Genomic DNA, 24,702 nt, shown 5'->3' with positions numbered 1-24,702 from the left:
ACAGAATTCAGCCCCGCAGCGGCTGCGTGAGCAGGCAGCACACTGGAAGGCACACGGGGGTGCCAGTATTTCAGGGTATTCACACCGCCAGGGGAGGGGGCCTCCTTCATTACCTGAACTCGTGCCCCCTTGCAGCCCACGCTCCCCTGCTCCGGGCCGGCTGCCCCCCTGCACGGCCCATCTGGGGCAGGAGAGCCCCCCGGGCCCTGTACAGACTCACGGGCCGGCAGAACCCGGGCCGGGTCCGGCTGGGGAGGCCAACTCGCTCCCTGCACACAGGGGCCGGGGCCAGGGGGCCCCCCTTGGACACCCCGCACCGGTTTCCACCATGGGCCCGAGGGAGGACGGGGCTGCAGGGAGCCACGGCCGCCCCCGCGCCGCCCAACACGGGCCCGGCCCCAGGGCGGCAGCGGGACAAGCGGGCCCACAACCCTCCCACCCGCCGCGCCCTGAGGGGGGCCCAGCCCAGCGTACGCGGCGCCCCAACGGTCCCAACGGCTCCAACGGCCGCTGCCGCGCGCGGCCCGGCCCCGCCGGCGGGAGATTGCGCAGCGCTCCCTGCCGCCCGCTCCCGCCCGCCCCGGGGGCGCCGCGGCGGCGGGGGCGGTGCGGGCGGCGCCGCGGCGCTCACCATGCTGCTGGCGGCGGGTGACCGCGCTCCTCAGCAGGAGGCCGCCGGCTCCATCCCCCCCGGCCCCGCTTCGCGCCAACTGCGAACACGCGGCGCGCGCCGCTGGCGTCACAGGCGCGACCGCCGCGCGGGCCGGCCCCGCCGCGGCGCCATCTTCTGCGCCGCGCGCCGGCCCCTTCCTCCTTCCTCTTTCCCTCCTTTCTCCTTCCCTCCTTGCTCCGTGTTGGCCTCAGCGCGTCCCCAGTACGGCGGCTGCCGGCCCCGCCGCAGCGCAGCCGCTGCGAGGCCGATCGGAGTCAGCCGCAGCGCTGAATTCACCTCCCTGACGTGTCTCGAGGGCTACACGCAGTTGGACTCTTGTCTTTCACAGTCCTGCAGGGAGCCTTAGACTTGGTTTTCCCTTCGTTAGTTTCCACCATTCATTAAGGCCTAGGAGAGTTCACAGTCTGGGCCTGAGGTTTCAAAGAGGAACAAAAAGCTCAATCAATCTACTGACTTAAAGCTATCTTTCTATTTTTTTTTTAATCTATATTTCATTCTTCACCCACTGAGTATTGGGAGAGAAAAAATATCTAAGGCAATCCAACAAAAAAAAAAAAAGTTCCATTCTTAATATAAGTTACCAGTTATGGCTCTGTTCTACCAGCTTATTGAATCCTTATTCATTGCTAGTCTTGGGGGAAGAAGAAGGGGGGGAAAAAAAAAAAAGATGAACCAAATTTATTACCTTAAAATGCTGCTGCCATTGGTTTAGGGAGGCACTCGTAAAGAATGAAGGGTACAAACTCAAGCCGCACGCGTCTTGCAGGACAAATCATTTGTTTTCCTGCTGCATTCGCTTCATTTGCTCTTTCTGTACGAGGCGTCACGGGCAAACTCCCTGCAGAGAGAACTGCAAAGATAACCACATAGACGTTTTTGCCTGACCTGAGAGCACATACATATACATCATATCTTTTACTACTTCTGTTTAACTCCTTGAATTGGGCCGTAAGTAATTTTAAGGCCCTGCTTTTAGAGAAGCTGCTGCTGTTCTTTTGTGAATTCATACAGTCAGATGGACTCTTTACTTAATATTTTTAGTATTAGCATAGCTTGTGAATTAGCATTTCTGCCTTAAAAATGAAAGAGGAAGCAAGTAAAATGTTAAGCCACAGCACAGGCAGTGATTTCAGTACTTTTTTTTTGCAAATTATGCCATAAATCTTGGACTGTAATGGCTATGTAAACAAAATGATACCACTTTAGAAAAGCAACTCTAATTACATGTTTGTATTTATATATTTAATTCTCATTAGATCCTTTTTAAAGCTGCACAGATTCCTGATACCAAAATTAAGAGTAGTTAAAATGGCTGACACTTGTAAGAGCCACACAAACTGTTTAAATAATATTAAAGAATTATTGCAGGTGGTTATCTATGTTTGTGTTTGATAAAGCTACCTAGAATAACATCAAGCTGAGCGGTATGTGCCTCTGGGCTTGTGACATGTCCATGTTTCTCGGAAGGCAGGAGTTTAACCCTTTGCATAAAGTAGATCACCCCAGATACCTGGAATCACCATAATTCGCTTCTGGTTACAGTGGAGAAACTAGAAACTCTGCTCTCTTTCTATGTGCAAGGGTATGAAACTGCTGGGAACCTTGTGCTGGAAACGAGACCGAATACTCATTGTTTTATGATGTACTTTGTCAGATAAAGACAGTAACACATTTGCTCCTATCACTGATACTGGGTGCTGTTTTTAAAAGCATATGATCCAATATAAAGTACTGTCTAAAAAATAGCTGAATACTCTCGATGTTATCATCCTACTTATAACTAAACCAAATAATCAAATCAAATCCTTATTGTTGTTAGTGAAAACCTTGTCTTTTTTTATTGAGAGAGGAGGCTGTGTGAAGAAAATTTCTTCTCATGTGGAGAAATATGTATTAGTCATTTTTCTTTTTTTGTTAATATTTTTGGTTCATTTTATATTTCAATTTGCAATTTTAATATGCTAATAAAATTTTAGAACTGAATCAGCTTTTATCATAACTGCTTTGAAGCAATATTTTCTGCAGAGTTAGACAAATTTTGTAATTTCTGTTACTTGAAGCTTAGTTGAAGTATAAAGCAGATAAACTTGTTACACAATGCAGAGATTTGGCATCCACAGGGCAGCGTTTCTCAGTGGTCTGAGTGCACATTACTGATGCACTTCCATCGTTGAAAAAACCCTTGCCGTGTGTCCTGGCACATGGCTGACATTCTTTGGCCCTCGTGTGTCATCAGAGGACCTCACAGGATAAGGATTACTCTCAAGAAAAATTCTATTATAATGCTGTGAAGGAAGACACACCGATATGTTTCCTGAAATTAAAATTTCATGTTACATTCAACATTTTTTAAAGGACATTGATAAATATTGAAATATTCACTTACTAGATGTTAATTTCTCTCTTTTGCATTAATTCTTTAGGGAGCATAGTATTTATTAAAATCTCTAATAAAAATAAAGGATTTTCTCTTGCACTGTAGAAATAGCAAATTGTATTTTGAGCAGACCAAAAATTCCGAAAATTCCTTTAAAATCTGTGATCTAGTTTCTATTTACATGAGGCTTTCCCTAGTATCCAGTCACAGTTTTGTGTCCTTAGAAAAGATTTGATCCCACCTCAAACAGCTTTTGCTGTGTGAGGAATGTAAGGTAATGTTGATATGCTTTACATTATTGAGAGCAATTACATAATCTAAGTTGTGACTTTTGAACGCTTAGAACTACTATGTTAATGTAAACATTACACTTTTTCTAAGTGAACTTTGTCCTTAAATCTTTTCGCTATCTTCAGGTGAATACCTAGAGGCAGAATGGCTGTGTCTTAACTCAGGCTAACACTGTGTGCGCTCAACCTCCGTTCTTCTTGGCCGATGTGCTCAGCGTTTCTGTGGGTCAAACCACCACCAAATAACAGGAACACATAATTAATGGTCAGGTGAAAAGTTGGTTTCATGGTTTTAATCGGTTATTTTGGCAAAGGTGAGGACAGAAAAGGGAAATTGTTAGGTGAGAGTTGAACTGCACAAGCGTGGGGCTGTGCAGCTGCGGCGAGTGCTCCAAGCAGCACAGGCTCTTCCCGCCTCCGTTCATTCTCCAAGAGGTTTCACGCAGCGCAGGGACATGGCAGGACATGGCACCGCGAAAGGTGACGCCGCAGCACCCGGAGGGAGCCCGTTCTCACTTCTGCCACCTGCGGTGGTGGCACAATCCATTCCTGCCTCTTCCCTCGCCCTCGCTGCGCGCCCTCGCTTCCCACAGAGTGCTGATCTCACTGGTGTGTACGGCTTGTTCTGCAGATGAACACTCGCAGCCTTTCCTTTCCCCTGCTCTTTGCCCAGCTAATATAACCTCCTTCCCAAGTTCAAGTCCTTATATGACTCTCGGTGGTTTAATCTCCTCCTCTCACTTCATCAAGAAACATCACAGCTCAAACCGTTAAATTGGCAAAGAAGAAAGAAAGTAGTTTCAGGGTCTTGTAGGAACCTTTTGAAACCGTGATTCACAACCTTGCTCACAGTCTTATCAATAACAGGGAAAGAAATCCAACTCATAACTTTGTCTGGATTCAGGATTTGTGAGCACAGGCTCTGCTGCACCTCACGTCTCATGCTGGTGCACCAGGTGGTCTGTCTGCAGGAAGATGCAGGTTGTAGCAGCCCTGCTGCCGCTCCTGGGGAGAGGCCGCTTGTCGCTGCACGGCCGTGGTGGTAGCAGAGCTGCCCTGGGGGTATTGATCTCAAACATCAGGTAGTCGCTGGAAACAGTCTACTTCTTGGTGTCCATAATGACTCGTATTTAGGTTTTCTCTTTCATCAAGTATCATATATGCAGTCAAAGCATTTAAAGCATTAAAATGGGAGGATTACAGTCATGCATTAACTATCCCAGTATGTTTTGCAAAGTGCATGATAGGAAAGAAACATGCTGAACTTGGTATCTTTCCTCCTGATTTCCAAAACGACCTCTGTAGGGTCCTGCTGAGATGTGCAGCGGTTGTTCCAGGTGCCTAAGGGAGTGCTGGATTGGCGATGTTGGTTATGTTGGTTATGTTGGGCAGAGTGTTTGCTGGTGACTGCCCTCCATCAGAGAGCTGCAATGCCTAAGTTTGCTAAGAGTTTCATCTGTGATGGAACTGCTTTGCATAAAGGTGATGCAGAGAATGGCTTACGAATAAACATTGAGATAGGTATTTTGTTGTTTGTTGTAAAAGGAAACATACACCACATTTACAGCTTTCTAGCAACTAAACCACACAGTAATAAAATGTCTTCCAGTGCTTTAGCCAGCATCGTTGTTAAACCAAAGGTATGTGTAAGAGGCGTGATGCAATGCTGTGCAAAGACCTTCCAGCTGTCTGCAAACACGCTCTCCTACGCAGCAGGATCTCCAGAGCGGCCGCCCATCCGCGCTCTGACCTCCTGTGTGCTGGCAGAGCCAGCGCGCTCAGGCGGGACGCCGGCCTCGGAGCCGCTGCTCCCGCGCGGACTTCAGCGCATCTCTGCGCTTGTGCGGAGATGCTCCGTGTGGCCTTTTGATTCCGGGAATCTGTTCAGCACCGTGATCCAGAAATGAGTACATCCCACATCACACATATTTAATTTATCGACACATAGGTTCTGCTGTAATTTTGCTTTTTTAAAAGATGAGACTATATTCAAAAATATTGTATCACTGCACTGTAAAGGATCCACTGTACCAGCATATATAAAGATTACTAAATTAATCAGTGCTGATGTAACATCTTCCAGGGTAATTTATCAATGCTAATCTTCATACAAAAAAACCCCAATGTGAATTGCGTAAGAACTGGAACGGACCTGTGTTAATTTAGTCCTGTTACCATACATAGAGCTTTACACCAGACATACATAGGATATTAAAACATATATTTTTTGAATGAAATACTTGCTTTGCGTTTTAAGTGGGGTGTTTTTATACCTCTTCTTCATACAGAATTTTCCATGTGAATCCGGGCAGGGTTTTCCTGCAGAAGTAGGATCATGTTTGAGCAGGGTAGAACTGGGGAATCACATTTTGCCTTTCTAGCTATCTAGTTACACAGAAAGGTAAAATGTCACGACTGATAAATAGCAGAATTTCTATGTAAGCACAATTAAATTGACAAATTGTGGGGCTAGCAGACCTAGCATTTGGAGGTCTGCCCAGGACAGGAGCAAGCTGTCAGTTTTTCTCAAAGAAAGGTAAACTCGATCTTTCTGTGTATGGATAATGTGAGAAAACGCGCACAAGACGCCTGTAAATATCTGGAGATATGCACTGAAACAAAGAGCTCCAAGGAGAGATTGACCTGAAGGAGACACTTGGTGAAGAAAGGGGGAAAAAGAAGGAAAAAGATTGTTTTTATTTGATCTATCTGGGTGTAATAAGCTGTGTCCTAATGTTTTATGTTGAATTTCTCATAGGTAAAAATTCAGCTCTGGGAAAAGTCACTCAGAAGTGATCGCAGCAGCTTTTTGGCACACCCTTCTTATTTAACATGTTGCTTGTTAAGAAGTTATATCTCACCCTTTACCTGGAGCATGCAGTATGGAATATATATCTGCTATATATATATTTGAAATGTTCCTTTGAAATGCGCTTGCATGAGGAACAGACAGGATAGCTCGTTAGCACCCCTGTCATTTAGCATGCCCCCATTTCAGTGACCTACATTTAAATAGTGCCAAGTCAGTGCCTATAATACGCAGGTAACCCATTTCACCGGAATAGGGAGGCAGCCCAGGTGCCTGGGTGATCCTAGGGAGGCCACCTCCCTAAAACTGCGCTGCTCTCTGCCCCATCGTGGCTCCCGCGGCTCAGGCTAATCATTGACAGGGCTTTTACGAGCGCAGGCTTTGAGAGGAGCTTTGATAAGACACTCCAGCAGTTAGTGGCAAATGAAGACAGTCGGTGCAGCGCGGACGCCGGGGAATGAATGGATGTTTTTCCAGCGTCTCTGAAAGAAATCCGACGTTAACATCGGCGTTACGAAAGGGCAGGATGGGTGGCCGACAGCTGAAGGGGTTTGTTGCGTTTTGGGCTCTGGTTTTCCCACGGACGGTTACTGGGCTTGCCGGAGAGGGAAGATCCGTGTGGAAAAAGGACCCCAACTTCAGCCCTGTGAGTGAAACGCAGATGTTTCTGTACGAGACTTTCCCCAAAGGGTTTTTGTGGGGCGTGGGGACAGGGGCACTGCAGGTGGAAGGCGGCTGGAGGAAGGACGGGAAAGGAGCCTCCGTGTGGGACCAGTTCATCCACACGGCGCTCCGAGGTGCCGAGAGCACAGAGCTTTCCAGTGACAGCTATACCTTGCTGGACAAAGATTTGTCAGCCTTGGATTTCCTGGGAGTGACTTTTTATCAGTTTTCCATATCATGGTCAAGACTTTTTCCTACCGGAGTGGTGGCAACTCCCAATGAAAAAGGACTCCAGTATTATAACAGTCTTATTGACTCCTTGGTCTACAGAAATATTGACCCCGTGGTCACTCTCTATCACTGGGACCTGCCCTGGACACTGCAAGAAAAATACGGGGGATGGAAAAATGAATCCATAATTGATATCTTCAATGACTACGCCACCTTCTGCTTCCAGACCTTTGGGGACCGCGTTAAGTACTGGATTACAATCCACAATCCCTATTTAGTGGCTTGGCACGGGTACGGGACAGGTATTCATGCTCCTGGAGAAAAAGGGAAAATTACAACCGTCTACTCTGTCGGACACAATTTGATCAAGGTACAGTATGATAAGATTATAATTTATAAACTGATCGGCACTTCTGTTAAAAAAAATATGGGAGGAATCAGTTGTGCAATCAATGGTGAAAAAAAGAAAAAACAATGTGAAAGTACCATGAAACAACCCTTAGCTAAGGCAGCCTTTTCTATACTTCCGATGTTGGTTTTATCATTATAGTCAGAATAGCTAACTCAATAACTGTTTTATTTAGGGCTTGTTTAAATGCTTGTTTATTACTTTATTTCAGTGACCTTTTGCTTACAAAATTTATTAAAAAACATGTTTTTCCTTCTTCATTCTTATGCCACACGGCAGTGTCAGGCACACAGAAGTGCCTTTTCTATTAGTTTCTGCAGAGCTAACATACTAAGATCCTTGTATCTGCACCCTAAATCAAGTTACTGGCAGTAGAATGTATATGTATGTGTACAGATAGATGAATCCGATTAGTTTCATCTTGAGTTCATAGAAATCTCCCCTTCAGCATTTAAGAATTTCAAAATTACATTATTTTCATGCTGTTCTCAGAATTCTAACTCCTTAAAGAGCAGTCACTGTCTTTTCTCTGCTGACAGAGAAGCCACAATAATTCTCTGTGCTCAAACCATTTCCTGCTGCCACCAAGAGAGTTTTTCTGCTACCTGCCCTGTATTATCATTAATAAATAAATATGAATGTATTTGACATGGTCTATATATATATATATGTGGAATATATATATATATATGTTTTCCTTCCATGTGGAAGAAAAAATGGTAACTCTGAGTAGTTAAAAGTATTTTGCAGCTGCAGTTTTCTATTTCTTGTATTGCTTCTGGACTTGAAGCTGCAGTAGAAGTTTTACACAGACAAGTCACAAATGCCTTGAGGCACGAAGTGATTCCCGGGTTAGCACAAGGGAGGCACAGTGTGTCGTGAAACACCTCGCAGATGCCTGGTGCTTGGTCAGTCGTGTTATATTTAAGTGCTATTTAAAGCATGGTTGATCCAGGACATGTAAAGATACAACACATGTATCTCCAGGGTTGCTTTCCCTCATTTCTCCCTGGCACAGTAGATCATTTCAAATGGAAACTGAGGTATTAGCCAGGTAATCTATGCATTTGCTCATGCTGTGAAATTACCCTAAGCACCAGACAGCACCTACAGAGCAATGCCTCTGCTGAACAAGCAGGTAGGTTTTCCAGCAAGCCAGTGGTATCAGGTTTGATATACAAATTAGAGAGCCAAGTTCCTTGATCTGTATTACATAGCTGGCAGACTGCATGATCTATTAGTTGCTTCTAGCTTTAAAATCGGTGAATCTGTGCATAAAACATAGTAAATTCGAGAGAAGAGTTAATGAGACTTTTGGCAACATGCAGTGAAGTAGCTAGGATTTTATTCTTGGGCAGAAACTACCTTCATGTTATGCCTCTCCTATAGCACCATGCATACTGCTTAAGTTTATTCTGTGAAAGAGTAAAATTTTGGAAGATTCTTTGTCTTCTTCACTGAGAATCTTAAATCTGTGGTAAAGCAATAGAGGAATTGTATTAGATGAGTTCGGGGTTGGGAAATGGATGCCTTTGCAGAACCATTCAGCTTCAGTCAGTTCTTACATTTATGTGTGTGTGTACATACATATACACATATATATTTTTTTCTACAGTAAAATATGATTGAAGTCAGTCATTCCACAGAAGTAGCTGACAGAACCCATTTCAAGTTAGCTAACCAGAATCTTTTCTCAAAGAATATTTGGCATATCTTCATTTTCTGTTTGTCTAGTTTTGTTGACAATAGTGTATAAATATAATGTTCAGATGCACAATCAGTAGTCATGTGCTGTGAAATATCTCTCATTATATTAGAGAATGTTATAAAAATCTTTCTTTAAAGAGATATCCCTTGGATTTATTATTTCAGAACTGGTAAAACAAATCTCTTTCTCTGACATTGTATTATGGGTACGTTTGAATTAACCACTGCCATATAAAAAAAGTGCTCCCAAAAATAAAAGACAAATGAAGATGTGAGGTTTTTTGGGGGGGTATCATCAAAAGCCTGATAAAGTTATTGAAAAGATTATCATTTATGGCTTTAGGAGGAGCCACATTCATGTCAGTGCCAAGGCTTCATTTTTGCAGTCGGCTGAAAAGGCACATTATTTATTCTCCATGTCACCCTATATAAACTACCAGGTCCACCCATTGCTAAGCAGGAAAAGCAGGTTTGAAATATGCAAAAGAAATGAATCTGGTCACCACTGTTCACTGAGGAAACTGCTGAATAATCATTCTAATGCCTTTTTATAGAAATATATGGGGCACTTTGGGTTAAAGTAGAAGTCAGGCTCTCTCATAAATGAGTCTTGCTTTTAGTTTCACTTATCAGTGCAGTGCTCCCTTTTGCAAGAACTAATCAGCATTTATATAAAGGAGTGTTTTTTATGTAGTATTGTGGTATGTCAGTCATAAACTGAAGCTATGTTTCAAATAATGACAAAATGATACAACAAACCGTAAATCTGTGTTTTTCTGGACTTTGGATTATTTTATTATAAGAACAGTCTGAAAGTTGCTGGATGAAAGACAAAGAAAATTCTGTTCATTCTTAACTATATGTTTTAGTCTTCTTCAAATGTGACAAAGTGTCTTTTAAAAAAAACAGCAGCCTAATACTAAAATAATTGGATAGCATAAGAAAAGCATGCATGCCTAGTAAAATACGACCAAAAGAATGAAACGCTTCCATAAATGAATTTATTAGGTAGAGAATTATCTTAGTAAGGATTTTCCCTGAAAGTAGGATTTATCTGTCATTACCAAGGCTCAGGGCTGCACGCTTTTGCTAGCACAAGGCACTACAGGTGCTCTGTCTACTAATGCAGGTGCCTTCCATGGTGAGCATCCTATTAAGGGGATGCCCAGATGCATCTCCTAAAGAGCCAGTCCTGCCTTCTGCAGGCACCTTGCTCTTCCAGGCACACACAGAGGGCTAATAGACTGCAGAAGCAAAGGCTGCTAAATGAAGAAAGTGTTTGGGAGATCCACATGAGTAAAACAACCTACAGAAAAACTCAAAAAATCTTTTTAAAACCATATTTGCACGTTACTATGCATAATATTCACAGGCAGAGGCTAATAATTGCAGTTGATCATTTTTTAAAGATGTGATTCCACTTCCACTGAAAAGAACAGGAAATTACCTGTCTGAAGCTTATGAATTATAAATCGCTAAGGGACTCACTTAGATCAGTCTCTATTCAATTTTATGATCATTGTCATTAACATGAGGAACACATGTGAAATTTTATTGCTATCAGAAAACTATCAGAATAGGGAAATCTCCATAATTTTTTCCTTCATGGAAAATTCCTTCATTTCACCTACAGGGAAAAGGCAACAAATTCTGCATCATGTAGATTCTTTAAAGATCAGGTTGTGCCTGGGACCTTTCATGGACACTGGGACCTTTGGAGAAGCACATCCCAGAGACGTCCCATAACTCAGACTCTGAAAATGCATTTCTACAGAATGAATGGAAAAATTCACACAGTAGCATGAGTAAATAGATCCCACCCGATACTTTCTTCCCTTCCTCCAGTGAGGCCTCCTTTCCTCAGGATCTAAGAAGATGAAGCCACACCGAAGCCAGTATTTCTTTAGGAGGACTGGAGATCTGTCCCCGTCAGGTGTAGCTTGAGGATGGACAGCAGACGTGTCTGCTTGTCAGCTTCCTTGCTGGAAGAAGCTGGTGCCCACAGCTTTGCTGGAAAAGCAGGACTACTTTATTAATGAGTGCAACATCATCTACTTGTAACGATAAGCTATTTATTGCCTTTTCTAATACATTCCTTTTCTTATATCTGTATATCATTAAATTCTAATAATTTCTTATTTCAAAAATATTTACGTTTGTCAAAGGAGATTGTGCAGTGGACATACAGCAACATTAGAAAGAGAAAAAAGTGTTTGATAGATCAGAGAGGAAGAGTGTGAAAAAAAAATGTCTCCTTTTTGCAAAAGCCTGAGTCCACAAAATCTGTTGACAGCCAAAGATTTTGAATTTAAGAAGCACAAGGTGATAGTGTGTCAGTGGAAGAGGCCAGGGACGTATGTTCAAAATTGCTATGTAAAACGGGACCCCTCGAAGTTCTCAATCTCTGCAAAAAATCAGACAGCTTTTAGCAAGGTACCAAATATGGAACAAATTAAATAGCTAAATGTAACACAACCCAAATTAACAGCATTAAGCTCTGCATCGGCAGTCCTTCTCAGTGGGGATGAAATCTCTCTGTATTTGTCAGTGCAGTTCTGCTTAGGCTTCCTTATGAAGGTCAAAAAGTCTTGTTTCTTATGCTAAGTTCATACAAATCATTTAAAAATACAAATGCATGAACTAAAAAAAAAAAAAAGTGAAACTATAGTGTACATCAGAAGAAACCCACATCAAGGCCTTCTCTGTCCTCAGGTTGCCTGCTACCTCTGTGGGCTCTGACAGTTTTATGATCTTTTAGATGGACTCCTGTCGCTTCCCAGAGACAAATGAGTTCAGTATTATGTCAGCTCCAATTTTCAAACAGCAGCAATCACCAATGCTAACAGTATTTTGTATGTCTTAGGTCAGAACTGATTCAGACTTTTTCATGGGATTTATTGTTTTAGGTTGGTTTTCTTGTAATTTTGGGGAATCATCAACAAAAAATCGATCCAAATGCAAGCCAGTTAGCACACAACCTCAGCCTTTGCTTAGCTGCCCATCAAGAGCCAGTTTTTGCTTCAGGTAGATTCAGCTTCAGAAGCAGCTTGCCATTTAAACAAGGCTTGAGGTCTTTATTAAAGATGCCATGTGGCTTGTAGAGCTAAAGTGCCTTGAACTGAAACAGACTCCAACTAAGTCATGTGTGTCTGTCCTTCTTCTATGGTGATGTTTAATAATGTAGTGATCATGCTCTATGTTCTAGCTTTTCACGATTTAAAAAGTGAACAAACAACTAAATTCAAAGCTAAAATCATTTTAATAGCATTTTGATTTAGTTCTAATTGTTCTAAATTGTTCTTGTTCTCCAGCACACTAAAATAACTCTCTATGTTCATGACATTTTGTCTGCTCATTGCTGTGGCATTCAAGGAAAACTGCTTGACTTTAAGCAATTTTATGAGCTTGAAAGTACGTTGTTGCCCATGTACACCGTAAGTACAGGATCAGAGTTGAAAGGAGCATGAGAAATATTTGCAAGAAGAAAAAAGGGGAGAACTGTTGTCTTAATTCTATTAAATTGACTCATTTTATCTTTTTTACGAGGTTAGTACTAACTGATTTAGCATTCTCTATGACTTTTAAGTCTATGGCATACCTGCTGTATTCATATCAGGAGAATATGCTGAAATTGATGTCATATGTATCTAGAATAAATACACAGTATTGATCCTGCTTTCATTGTGTACTTAGCCCTGACATTTGTCCTTGATCTGAAAGGGAAAATGAAAGATTAGGGATTAAACTCTAACCAAAAAAAAGATTAGTCAAGATTTACTCAAAACAGTCAATGTAATGTGTGATATAACTTTTAAATTGATGTTTATTTCGTACTTGGTCTTACAAAACAAATGCTATTAATCAATTGGTTCCATCAGCAAGGATAGTTTGCATTTAGAAAAACCCTTCCACCTGAGAATATTAAGCTGCTTTACAAATAATTAGCAACTCAAAACAGCATTATCAGCAAGCAGATGCTTATTTTCTCTGCTGTATCTGCAAAGCCCTTAGCAAAGACTTCTAAGTCACACTTCGACTACAGCTAACTCTCAGAATCAAGAGATATCAGTGAAATATCAGTGAAATATCAGTGAAATCATTAATTCCTGAAAATCCTTTCTTGGCACCATTCAGAAGTATTTATCTGTACCAGACATTTGCACCTGCAGTGTCATACCTATGGCTGCATTTTCACCTTCAGACAATATTTTTAATAGTAGGAAGCTGCTTCTAATCAAACTCCTGAAAAAGCACATAAATATAAAATTTTCTCTCCAGATATTTATCTGGGGCCATCATAATGCTGCCTGGTACTATGAATAGTGCAGCTGACTTCTGCAGAGGTTTTCTTGGGAAGCCAACACAAAAATACATAGTTCATTAAACAGGTGTGGTAATCGACTCTGCTTGGGAAAAATAATACACTGGGCACATGAGAAATCACTAGACACAGAGACCTGTGAAGGCTGATGCCAGAGCAAGCCCTGGCCACCACAGCCACCCTGGAAGGCTGGGTGGACCTTTAGGAGGGAACAACAAGGGTAACTAAGGCATTGGCCATATACATTTTCTGGTGACACTACTGAATGGCCGCTCTTAAAATACTGTAACTGTACCTTGCAATTTGCCCTATAGACACAATTTTGCTGAGTTCTTTTTCTGGCTATAGATCCTGCATCTCAAAGGTTAATGTTGCAGACCTTCAACTAACATTATAAGCATGACCTTAGAAACCATTAACAAGTGATACACAAAATTTCACAAAACTGTAATTTGTTGGTAGCCTCTAATTTAGTCAAATATCTACCTGACATCAGGCACTCTGTTTAGACTGTCAGGGCTAGATAAATTAACTGAAGTTATTATCAAGTTTAAGCAATGCTATTTGGCTTGGTCATGATGTCATCATAGCTCAGTTTCACAGTGTCTCTCAGTGCCTTTTCTGGGTGCAAACAGTTACTTTCTTTCCAGTTTAGAATATAGAGCCACATTTCAGGAGCAAAGTAAACCCAGAGTTACTTGATAAATTCACTTTAGCTGGGATGAAGTCAGCAAACTTCTCTGTGGCAGCTCCACTGCAGTGATTCCCATTCACCTTGAGCCATCCTTCTCCCATAGCGTGCAAACACTGCGAGTAGTACCTGCATCTACCATCTATTCCTTTCAATATATATCAATATATATCATATATCATATATCATATATCATATATAGGCTGTAGGTAAAGCGTGACTACCATGTTCTCTTATTTAAGTAATTAAGACATGTTTTATGGTAATTCTGGTGTGTGACCATGTTAAACATAATGATATTTAGAAAAACTGAATTAAGAAATGGCAATGAAATATCCCTTTGTAGTCACTAATGCAATTAGCAAACTTCTCTCTGTCCCAGGGAAGCCAGTATTTGGCCTACTCTAAGTACTAAAAAATGGCAATAGATTTTATGAGATAATGTTGCCAAATTTTCTGTTAAAACCAATGCATTTATGCTATCAAAATGAATGCTCAAAACAAATACCCAAAATGGATTAGCCTCATTCTGCTCTATTTTGTGTACTGTCAAAGGATTTTGTACACAAAGGATTTATAATTACAGCAAATTCCAAGAAGAAACAAACTAAAATCACAGTGTCTATACATTAACTATATCAGCAAAGACTACTTTACAAAGAACTAGATGGGACTGTCTAGGTCATGGAGTCCAAATCCCACCAGCTATAGCCGTTTGGTCCCGAAGTGTCCATGCTAAGGCTATTCCATGTACCTTCTAGGGTGCAAACTTCATGCTGAAAGACCAAAAATCACAGCAGAAGAACAAGTATGAGATCCAGATCTTGGCTGTCTAGCTGCACGCACACACACACACAAACACACACACAGGGTGCTGTATTACAGAATTACAGGTTAATGTTATTTTTTTCCTCATCAGGCTCACGCAAAAGTTTGGCATAACTACAGAACACACTTCCAACCTCATCAGAAGGGGCTGATGTCCATAGTATTGGGATCCCACTGGATCGAGCCTAACAACTCAGAAGATCCTTTGGACATTTCTAAATCCCAGCGGTCTATGGAGCGAGTGCTGGGGTGGTTTGCTAACCCCATCTATGGGGATGGTGATTATCCAGACGAACTGAAAAAAGAAATCTCTTTTCTGCCAACTTTTACTGAGGATGAAAAGAACTATATAAAGGGAACAGCAGACTTCTTTGCATTTTCCTTTGGTCCCAATAACTTTAAACCTCCAAACACTCTGCCAAAAATGGGACAGAATTTGTCACTCAATTTGAGGGAAGTACTGAACTGGATTAAGCTGGAATACAACAGTCCTCGAATCTTGATCGCAGAGAATGGCTGGTTCACCGACAGCCACGTGAAGACGGATGACACCACCGCTGTCTACATGATGAAGAACTTCGTTAATAAGGTTTTACAAGGTTGGTACACAAATTGCTTTGGGGTTTTCAGAAGTTTTGTTTTTAATCATTAGATATTTAGCTCTTTAATGATTTGGTCTTTTTTAAAAAAGAGATGCTGGTAACTAAGTTAATTATTAAATATATCTCCTGCACAAGCACAAGTTGTGGATCAGGACGCACTGGTGCTGGATGTTGTACAAACAGAGAACAAAAACACAGCCCCTGCCCCAGAGAGCTAAAGTCCAACATCTGGCTTTGCTTTGAATGCTAAATAAGGTACAAAACTGAGACAGAAATGAGTGGAAACAAACACAGCACATAGCACTGTTCACAACCCAGTGGTAAGGCCTACGTCCAGGCACGTACCTCGAGAACATGAAGACAGGGCCAAGGCTGCCCTTGCTGGGCATCATTCCCTGTCTGGCTTCCTCACCATCCCCAAATGAAGCAGCAGGAGAAGGGCAGGCGAGCACCAGGCTCCCTGCGTACCAAACAGTGATAATGATTAAATAGACTTATTTAAACTCTTGGGATTTTACCATCATAACGCCAGCGTGTATAAACACTGCCTGGAGGTAAGGGATTTAGTTTCATATGAAATGTAAACAATGTTAGTATCTGATCCCTGTATAAACTCGGCACTGGTTTCGCCCTGAAGCCGGTTTCCTGTTTTTGGCTTTCTCCGAGTGACACCTACTGGTTCCGGAGCCGCCCTGGACCTCGATGGCTGCCCATGGCGGGCGCCCCGCTGCAAACCAGGCCCTGGCTGCTCTCTTAGCCCCACGGCATCTCCCACATCACCACGACAGGATGGCTCAGATCACTTCTGAAACCACAAACAAACAAACACTTTCTTATCCTCAGAAAAGGGAGCGCACAAAAAATCATCTGCTATGACATGAGTAAATGGTGGAAGCTAAGGAGACACCATCACCAACAGACATGATTAAGTTCCCGATTAAGATTTTTCCAGCTATATTCAAATTAGAGTTGGTCCAAAATGTAGCCTATGCCCCCACTTTTATGGATTTTCAGCATGTTACAAAGCAGTGTCTGGATATGACATTTTACACACTACATTGACACAGGAGCAATGTTTAGATGCTAACCTGGATTTCAAGGCAGGTACATTTTTCCAGCAACTGTCAGCTGTCACTCTGAGGTAGATTTCTGGACACTCACGTAAATTGTTCAGGTCTTTCTAACCACAGTCCACATAGATATAGGCCAAGGCTCAAGGGGATAGTGACTGTTGAGATAGCACATATGTATGGGGCACTATATTGTGCATGTTCAAGGAGGCCGCCGTAAACTTTGCTCTATGGTCTGAGTTGCCACAGGGTCACTGAAATATGTGATGTATAAAATCACCCCTGCGAGTGAGCTGAGCCCTCTTGCCTCACAAGTACACAGTGGAAACTACAGCTTTTTGTTGACACGCACAAGCCTGTCAATACTGAAACGGTTTGTAGCAGCATTCCCAAACCTGACCTCATCTTCCATGTGGTGAAACAAATAGAGAAATTCACACTGGTTCAAGAAATCCTGCCTCCTCTTTTGCTTTGCTGGTTGCTTTTCAGCTGCCCCTTGAGCAGCCAGGCCTGGGTAAGCCAGCAACCCGGCACATCTGGGGCCAGACCTGGAGAAGCTGACTCCAGCAGGAGAAAACAAGCCCGTAACCAACTAGTTTGAAATATTTCTCTGCTGGTGGAGGGGTGGCAAAGAAACATTGCACCTTTGATTTTTCTTTGTATGGGTGGCTGGATAGTCTTTGTACAGCTGGATGCTGCTGATTTATTTTCCTCTGTGGTCTGTCTCCAAACTGCATCCAACATCTGTTAGGGATGTTGTCAGTCATGATAAAGGAATGCTAAGGAAATGGCAAAACTATCAGGAACTTACAATATAGTCTGTGCGAACATAATAGTCCAATTCTCAATCCAAAAACCTTTAGAGAGTAAAAACAAAGGATATAGCCTCTGCTATGCAAGTTGATTCTTTCTATGCTTCCTTTCTTCTCTTGTTTGCTAGGTGGCCTTTCCAAATCCCAGTGCTGGCTCACTCGCCACCTTATTGTCTGTGCGGATATCATAAGCTCCTACATAGCCAAATTTCAGTGTTATGTCCTCATCCCCAAGGACATGATTTTTTTTCTATTCAGAGACCACCCTCCTCTTCAAACCTGGTTCTCTCTTAGCTTTGAAGGCTCCATTGTCTCAGTGTCTAGTTGTTTATGCAGCACTTCTTTGGGGAGGATTTTGACTTCCATTGTCTTCTCCCTCTACCTCTTCTCTGCAGAGTCAACAGACAAGAATTCAGTTTCTTTGCTGGTAATTTATAGATTTATAGGTCTACTGAACCCCTACTTCCTTTGGTGTCTCTCTGATATGGCTCTTTCTTTTTTAAGTGATCTCTTAAGCTGATCATGGCTGGTAGCTCTCCTTAGTTCTTAGTTATTTGGGAGTCATTTTTCTTGAGAATGAATGCAAAGGTGCTTCAACATTACGCTTAAGAATAATGTCTTCTCCGTGATGCTGTATGGAAGTTAAAAGTTGGGTCTCTGTAGCATCTATACAGCCACCCGTACACCTTTGTCAATGCCATCTGATGGCTTCATTGCACTCGCCTGTCTCCTTGCCAGCATTCAGGCATAGCCTAGCTTATGCTCACATTATAAAATCACTGACTTTCTGATGAGTAATATGATGTGACGAAGGCAGAGAACTTCAGCAGAAACATGCCACACTAATTGCAATATTATCCTAAGAAAACAAGTCAAAGTAATATTGATGAGAACAGAGTCTTAAATTAGAATACTTCATCCTTCTTGCTTGGCTTACTGTCAGCAACCCTCTTGATCATTGCCCTTGATATGCCAGCCCTTAGGAGGTTAACGCGAGGAGCCCTCCCTAGCAAGAAGGTGGCAGCTGAGCTGACTAATGATGAGCTTTGGACCTTCTCGTGGGGGTTGTCATCTGGCACGCAACCTACGCGGGCGACAAGCAGCTTTTGCTGCTAGCTGGCTTAGTGAAAAGCCGTTTTGGAAATCACGAGGCATTCCTATTAATCAGGTTCCACATCAGAGAAAGCACCCCCATGCTTAGCACCACGCTGTGATTTTTAACACCTTTCTCAGCAAAGTGCCAAGATCTCAGAGGTGCTAAAACATACTGTGTTATACAAGCTCTGGCAAGGTGGAGGAACTGTTGGAAGAGCCTGCAGAAACATGTTCTATGAATAAACTCAGCTTCTCCCAGAGTCATTAAGCATCCACAGACATTTTTTTTTTTTAATTCAGAAGAAAGTATTTATAAAGGTTACACGTTGAAGAGAGTTTTTAAATAAAGTAGGGCAATAAAAAAGTCACAGCCTGATGACAAGCACAAATGAAGCAAAGAAGTAGACAAATTGTTGCGAGCCTGATTTTTAGTCACGATTCTCTTAATTTTATGGATGCAGATTTGTTAGTTGCAAACCATCAAATACAGATTAAAATCTGCCTGGGGCACAGTATGTCATGCTTGCTCAGAGCAGAAGTAATCTAACCTATGGTAATTAATTATTTTAAGGAACCAGCGATGACTAAGTATTTTGCTAATATATAAGGACTACAATACATGCCTGTCCCAGTTTTGCAATGAATTACCATAGGCCAATACCCCCATTTGAGATTTTTCAAAGCGAGTAGACATCTCTCATAAATCATCCTTTGTTTGTGAGATCCTAAATATAAAACTCACATTTGGTTTTTTTTCCCCCTGTACAGCTATTAAATACGACAACATAGATGTGTTTGGTTACACGGCCTGGTCGCTCCTCGATGGCTTTGAGTGGCAACATGCCTACAACATCAGGCGAGGATTGTTTTATGTGGATTTCAAAAGCGAGAAAAAGGAAAGGATCCCCAAGTCCTCTGCATTTTATTACAAACAAATCATACGAGAAAACGGCTTCTTCCCCAAAGAGTCTACCCCAAGTCTGCAAGCTCAGTTTTCCTGCGACTTCTCCTGGGGCATCACCGAGTCCGTTGTTAAGGTAAGCGCTAAATCCTCACAAGACAAGGGGAGGCAGGGCAGCTAATACATTTACTTTGCCCGTTGAAAACTGCATATTGGACCCATCAGATGGAAATCTCAAAGCACACTGCACACACACAGGTTAATGTGACCCAACATGACTTACGGGCCACAAAAACCATACGTTTTATGGGTTTCAGTTTAGCCACCGAGGGTTGTTGCAGCGGTCGCAGCGTGGGGCTGCACACAGGGTGTGTTGCTGCCGGAGCCCTTCCCTGCGCTCAACCAGGAAATCTCCAAGCAAGAGGCTGACCCTGACCGGGGTTTACTGGGTTATTTTTCAACCAAAGGAGTTTCCCAACACGGGTCATGGCCAGGCCCTGCTGGCTCTGGGCAGGGAGCAGGCGCTGCTGCCAACAGAGCAGCTCCTGAGCGGGGCAGAAGTACAGCCAGGCTCAGCCCAGGGAGTGAAACACCGTTTCTCCACGTGGAAAAGCAGACGTTCCATAGAGGAAAAACACACCAGCGCTGCAGGCACCAACAGGCAGCATCTGCACGCGTGTCCCGTATGGACCAAACTCCCAGCACGTCCCCGCTGTTGCATCAGCTGTGAGACCTGCATGGCCACAGCGTGCACCGGAGCAAGGAGATTTATCCAAGTAGCAATACATACAGCGTAGGCTGGTGGTAGAAGGCAGAACTTGCTAAAGTTAACAGGGGAACATCTTACACGACCCTATGCAGCTGAAGAGGAGAGCTGCTTTACTTTGCCTTCCATACATGAAGGAACAGCACGGGAAACGTATGAACGTTACTGTAGCATTAGCACAAGGCAATGCACATATAGGCAAGCCTAGAGCATCTGAGCAGGACATCCAGCACTAATCCAACAGCGCAACACACATAGTTATGCAAACAAACAAATAGTCATTTAATTAAAACATCTGTTAATACTTTCTTGTCTTCACAGGCAGAGTCTGTGGCCTCCTCGCCCCAGTTCTGCGACTCCAACCTGTACCTCTGGAACGTCACGGGAGATGGGCTCTTGCACAAAGTAGAAGGAGTGAAGCTGAAAACCCGACCGGCTCAGTGCACAGATTTTGTCAGTATCAAGAAGCAGCTCGACCTGCTGGAAAAGATGAGAGTCACCCATTATAGATTTGCACTTGACTGGGCGCTTGTCCTACCCAATGGAGATCTGTCAGTGATCAACAGACAGGTCCTTAGGTATTACAGGTGCATGGTTAGCGAGGTACTGAAACTCAATATTCAATCTATGGTCACCTTATACTATCCCACTCACGCCTACCTGGGCCTGCCAGGTCCTTTGCTGCAGGCAGGAGGATGGTTAAATCAATCCACGGCCCACGCTTTTCAGGACTACGCAGCCTTATGTTTCCAAGAACTCGGCGATTTGGTTAAGCTGTGGATTACAATAAATGAGCCCAACCGACTAAGTGATGTCTATAACAGGAGCAGCAACGATACGTACCAGGCAGCACACAATTTATTGATAGCACATGCCATGGCCTGGAAAATATACGACGAGCGCTACCGGCCCTTCCAGGCTGGGAGGGTGTCCCTGTCGCTGCATTCGGACTGGGCCGAGCCGGCCAACCCTTACCTGGAGTCCCACGCACGGGCCGCCAACAGATTCCTGCAGTTCGAAATAGGCTGGTTTGCCGACCCGATATTTAAGACTGGGGACTATCCAGCTACTATGAGGGAATACATTCTCTTTAAGAACAGAAGAGGCCTCTCATACTCCTCCTTGCCCTCATTCACACGGGAGGAGAAGCAGCTTGTCAAGGGTGCGGCTGACTTCTACGCGCTCAATCATTTCACCACCAGGTTCGTGATCCACGAAGCTCAGCACGGGAGCCAGTACGAGTCTGACCGTGACGTTCAGTTTCTGCAGGATATCACCTGCCTGAGCTCCCCTTCCCGCTTAGCAGTGGTGCCCTGGGGAATCCGCAAGCTCCTGAAGTGGATTAAAAAGAGCTATGGCGACATCGATGTTTACATCACGGCAAACGGAATAGATGACCAGTCCTTAGACAACGATGAACTCCGGAATTATTACTTAGGAAAATACGTACAAGAGGTTTTAAAGGGTGAGTATATGATGAATTTATCAGATGGTAAAACATAAGTGTGAAGAGATTTGGAGACAGAGAGGTACAGAGGAAATATGGCAGCTCAGCAGCCTTTAAGGAGCTGCTTTTGAATAGAGAAGCTTTAGACTAGACCCTGCTCCACTACTTGTCTTCTGTTCTTAACCTAATGGCTTCAGAGCAAAAAGGGTAAGGGACAAAAACCCAAGGCTATCTTCTCATCCAAGCCAACTATCTGTGTTAGTATCTTATTGTATGAGAGGAATGAAACAAGCATGTTTTCCTCTGCTCAAGCACTGAAAGGAAGCAGTGCACTCTGTTCAGCTTTCTGAAGAAGAGCTGCAGGGCTGTACTGGGAGGCTGGGCCCCAAACAGCAGGGGAGCAACCGCAGCGCAATACAGACAAATAGGTGACAGCAGCAGCACCAGGTCTACAAAGTCAAAACAAGGTTTCAGACACATGCTTGCAGCCACTCCTACTTATAGGCGAGCTCTGGAGTTTCCCCATTAGCACTGTCTGTAACACTCTTCTGAGGCTCCTTTCTCAGATGACACAGGACTAATCAAGTTCTTCAGTGTATTTTCTGCACTAATGTGGTATCACAAACAATGGGACAGTAAACTAAGCCGCTGCTGCACAAATGAAAAGGTAATTTAAAGGGCAAAGGTCCCTTTAATTTTCAGATAGCATAATATTTTTTATAGTCCTTACAGAAAGATCTTCCTGATTTATAACGTTCCTGTCCAATCTGAATCACATTGCAGATTCTCTTTGCTTGTATATGAATTGGAGAGGTTTTTACTCACCAAGGCTTGCCGTTCGTGGTTTTATTAAAACACTGGCACACGACACTCCAGTGCAGCACTGTACCTTGCATGGGGGGACTGAGCACATGGACGCAGAGCCCTGGCCCAGGCACTTGCAGGAAGGAGGCTGCATGTGCACATACATGAACAGCCAAGTAGTCAAGAAAGCAGGGCAAGCGTCTGGCAAACTCGACTTTCACAGAGAAGGTCAGGTGTTTGCAACAGAGGAAATTTCCAAATCCTACCTCTCCTTTAAACAACAGCCAACTTTCTACTTAAGGCAAGGGAATACAAGTATTATTAGAAGCAATAACTATTGATAATTTTTTTGATTTTTTTTTAAACTATAGATCAATAATTTGAAGTGTTAACTTGTTTGCAGGAATTCCCCAGTTTGGCGAAGGTTTTATTAATAATTCTTTGCTTTCCCACCCCCCAGCATACTATATCGACAAGGTCAAGGTTAGAGGTTACTACGCATTTAAACTGACTGAAGAAAAGTCTAAGCCCAGGTTTGGATTCTTCACTTCTGATGCCAGAGGAAAGCCTTCGATCAAGTTTTACAACAACCTGATAAGCAATAATGGTTTTCCTGGAGAATATTCAATCTGCGATCCGTCGGGCAAGGAAGACGAGTGCAGCTTCTGCTTGTTTGTTTCACAGAAGAAGCCGCTGATATTCTTTGCCTGCTGCCTTTTCTCTACTCTGATCTTGCTTTTAACAATTATTGTTTTTCACAAAAGAAAAAGAAGAAAACGTTACAAGTCAAAAAGCATCCAGCGTATCTGTGTTTCACTTTAAAGGAGGACTAAAAACCCACTATTAAGTACAGATGATCATATGGATCGGATAACTATAGAAAAGCGCTAAGCGAGTCACTCCAGTTACACACACCATGCATAACACTATGTGCACAGGGAGAGCTGTGATGACATTTGTTTCTGATAAAAAGACTTCTATCTGCTTTCTGTACATAGAAGATGAATTCAACTATTTAAAAGAAATCTAAAAGACTCTCCTGTGCCTTGAAATAAACTTTGACTTGAAAAGGGATACTAAGCTGTGAGAACTGATACGCACTTTTATATGAACCTCTTCAAACTGAAATTTGAAGTGATGTATATTCATGTTATGAATGTTGTTGAGTATGAGTTGTTGTATGTTGTGAGGGGTTGTAAATATATGAGTTATTAACAAACACAAACTTCAGCGACTACAACATAAAGAATCCAAAATGCTGGGCCAGGTTCCAAAGATACTTCCAAAAGAACAAATTCAACTTCACTCTTGATCAACATAACTGTTACATATTGAATGAAGCAGAAATCAAATTTTGACATTTAGTTTAAGCAAGCATAGCTGGACCCACAAGAGACAAGTTATAATAATATTCAATCACTACCCTTCCAGAATAGGAAAATTTTTTGTTGGACATCACAATTACTGATATCTATATATCTAGCCCAGAGAATGATGAATGTAATTCTAAACTGCACTTTTTCACAGAAATAAATATAAAATGTTATCTTTGCTCTGAAATAGTGCCAGTGTGAGCCATGAGTTGAATAAAACCATTAGTTCAAGTTATTTAGAAGCATTTATTATATTAACAATTCTGTGAAAATATCTCCCATGAAAATGACTCCACATTTGGGCCAAAACACCCCTTTTTGTGTGTGCACACTGTAACATTTACTTCACAGATGCCTTTGGATTGGGGCAATATGAATTTCATCCCACCTAAAATATAATGTACTAAGAACTTTCTTCCATAATACTAGGTTTGAGACACATGCATTTCCTGTTTTTTTTTTTTTCTTGTGTGTTGAAAAATTGCTGGAACATGGTTAGGAAACACACTGGCACACTGTTAACACTGAAACAGCATGTGCCAGTGTTGCAACACTCACACTTGGCAAGCAGGGACTCCTTTGTATCTGCTATAGAAGCTCCCTTGAGCAGTAGTACAAGCCCTACCACAGGGCAATGTTCATATCAAATGTTTCGTATCAAATCCTGGTACACAAAAAGCAAGCCTGTGACAGAAGAGGGCCCAAAACCAGCACTTTGGTTGTGGTTAGTTTTGAGCTCCTCTTCCCTTTTCCTAGCAATTACCAGAGCTTATTTCAGAGCTTATTTCTGTAGCACATTCCTTACTTGGACTTTATACACCTCCATTCCCTGT

The 24,702-nt window shown here is 42.7% G+C and overlaps 2 protein-coding genes across 2 annotated transcripts in view; one reads left to right on the top strand and one right to left on the bottom strand.

Annotated features, from left to right (window-relative positions):
- Nucleotides 1-685, bottom strand: part of RFC1 (replication factor C subunit 1) — a 32,377-nt gene extending 31,692 nt beyond the window's left edge. The window contains exon 1 of the mRNA XM_026037662.1: nt 632-685. Coding sequence (XP_025893447.1) covers nt 632-634 — 3 coding nt within the window. The 5' untranslated portion in view covers nt 635-685. The remainder of the gene's footprint in view (nt 1-631) is intronic.
- Nucleotides 686-6,626: 5,941 nt separating this feature from the next.
- On the top strand, nt 6,627-24,019 carry KLB (klotho beta). Its single transcript, XM_026037796.1, has 5 exons — nt 6,627-7,413; nt 15,091-15,598; nt 19,347-19,615; nt 20,567-21,710; nt 22,957-24,019. The coding sequence occupies exons 1-5, from the start codon at nt 6,676-6,678 to the stop codon at nt 23,316-23,318; spliced, it is 3,021 nt and encodes a 1,006-aa protein (XP_025893581.1). The 5' UTR covers nt 6,627-6,675; the 3' UTR covers nt 23,319-24,019.
- The last annotated feature ends 683 nt before the right edge of the window (nt 24,020-24,702 follow it).

Source organism: Nothoprocta perdicaria, unplaced genomic scaffold (genome assembly GCF_003342845.1).
Source record: "Nothoprocta perdicaria isolate Ctin4 unplaced genomic scaffold, notPer1 scaffold_2, whole genome shotgun sequence".
Taxonomy (NCBI): Eukaryota; Metazoa; Chordata; class Aves; order Tinamiformes; family Tinamidae; genus Nothoprocta; species Nothoprocta perdicaria.
This window is presented reverse-complemented; position numbering and strand designations above follow the sequence as displayed.

Coding starts and splice junctions, on each gene's coding strand:
- KLB (XM_026037796.1), top strand. CDS start 6,676: ATGGGTGGCCGACAGCTGAAGGGGTTTGTTGCGTTTTGGGCTCTGGTT. Junction 7,414..15,090: donor TCGGACACAATTTGATCAAG/GTACAGTATGAT, acceptor TTTCCTCATCAG/GCTCACGCAAAAGTTTGGCA. Junction 19,616..20,566: donor TCACCGAGTCCGTTGTTAAG/GTAAGCGCTAAA, acceptor TTGTCTTCACAG/GCAGAGTCTGTGGCCTCCTC.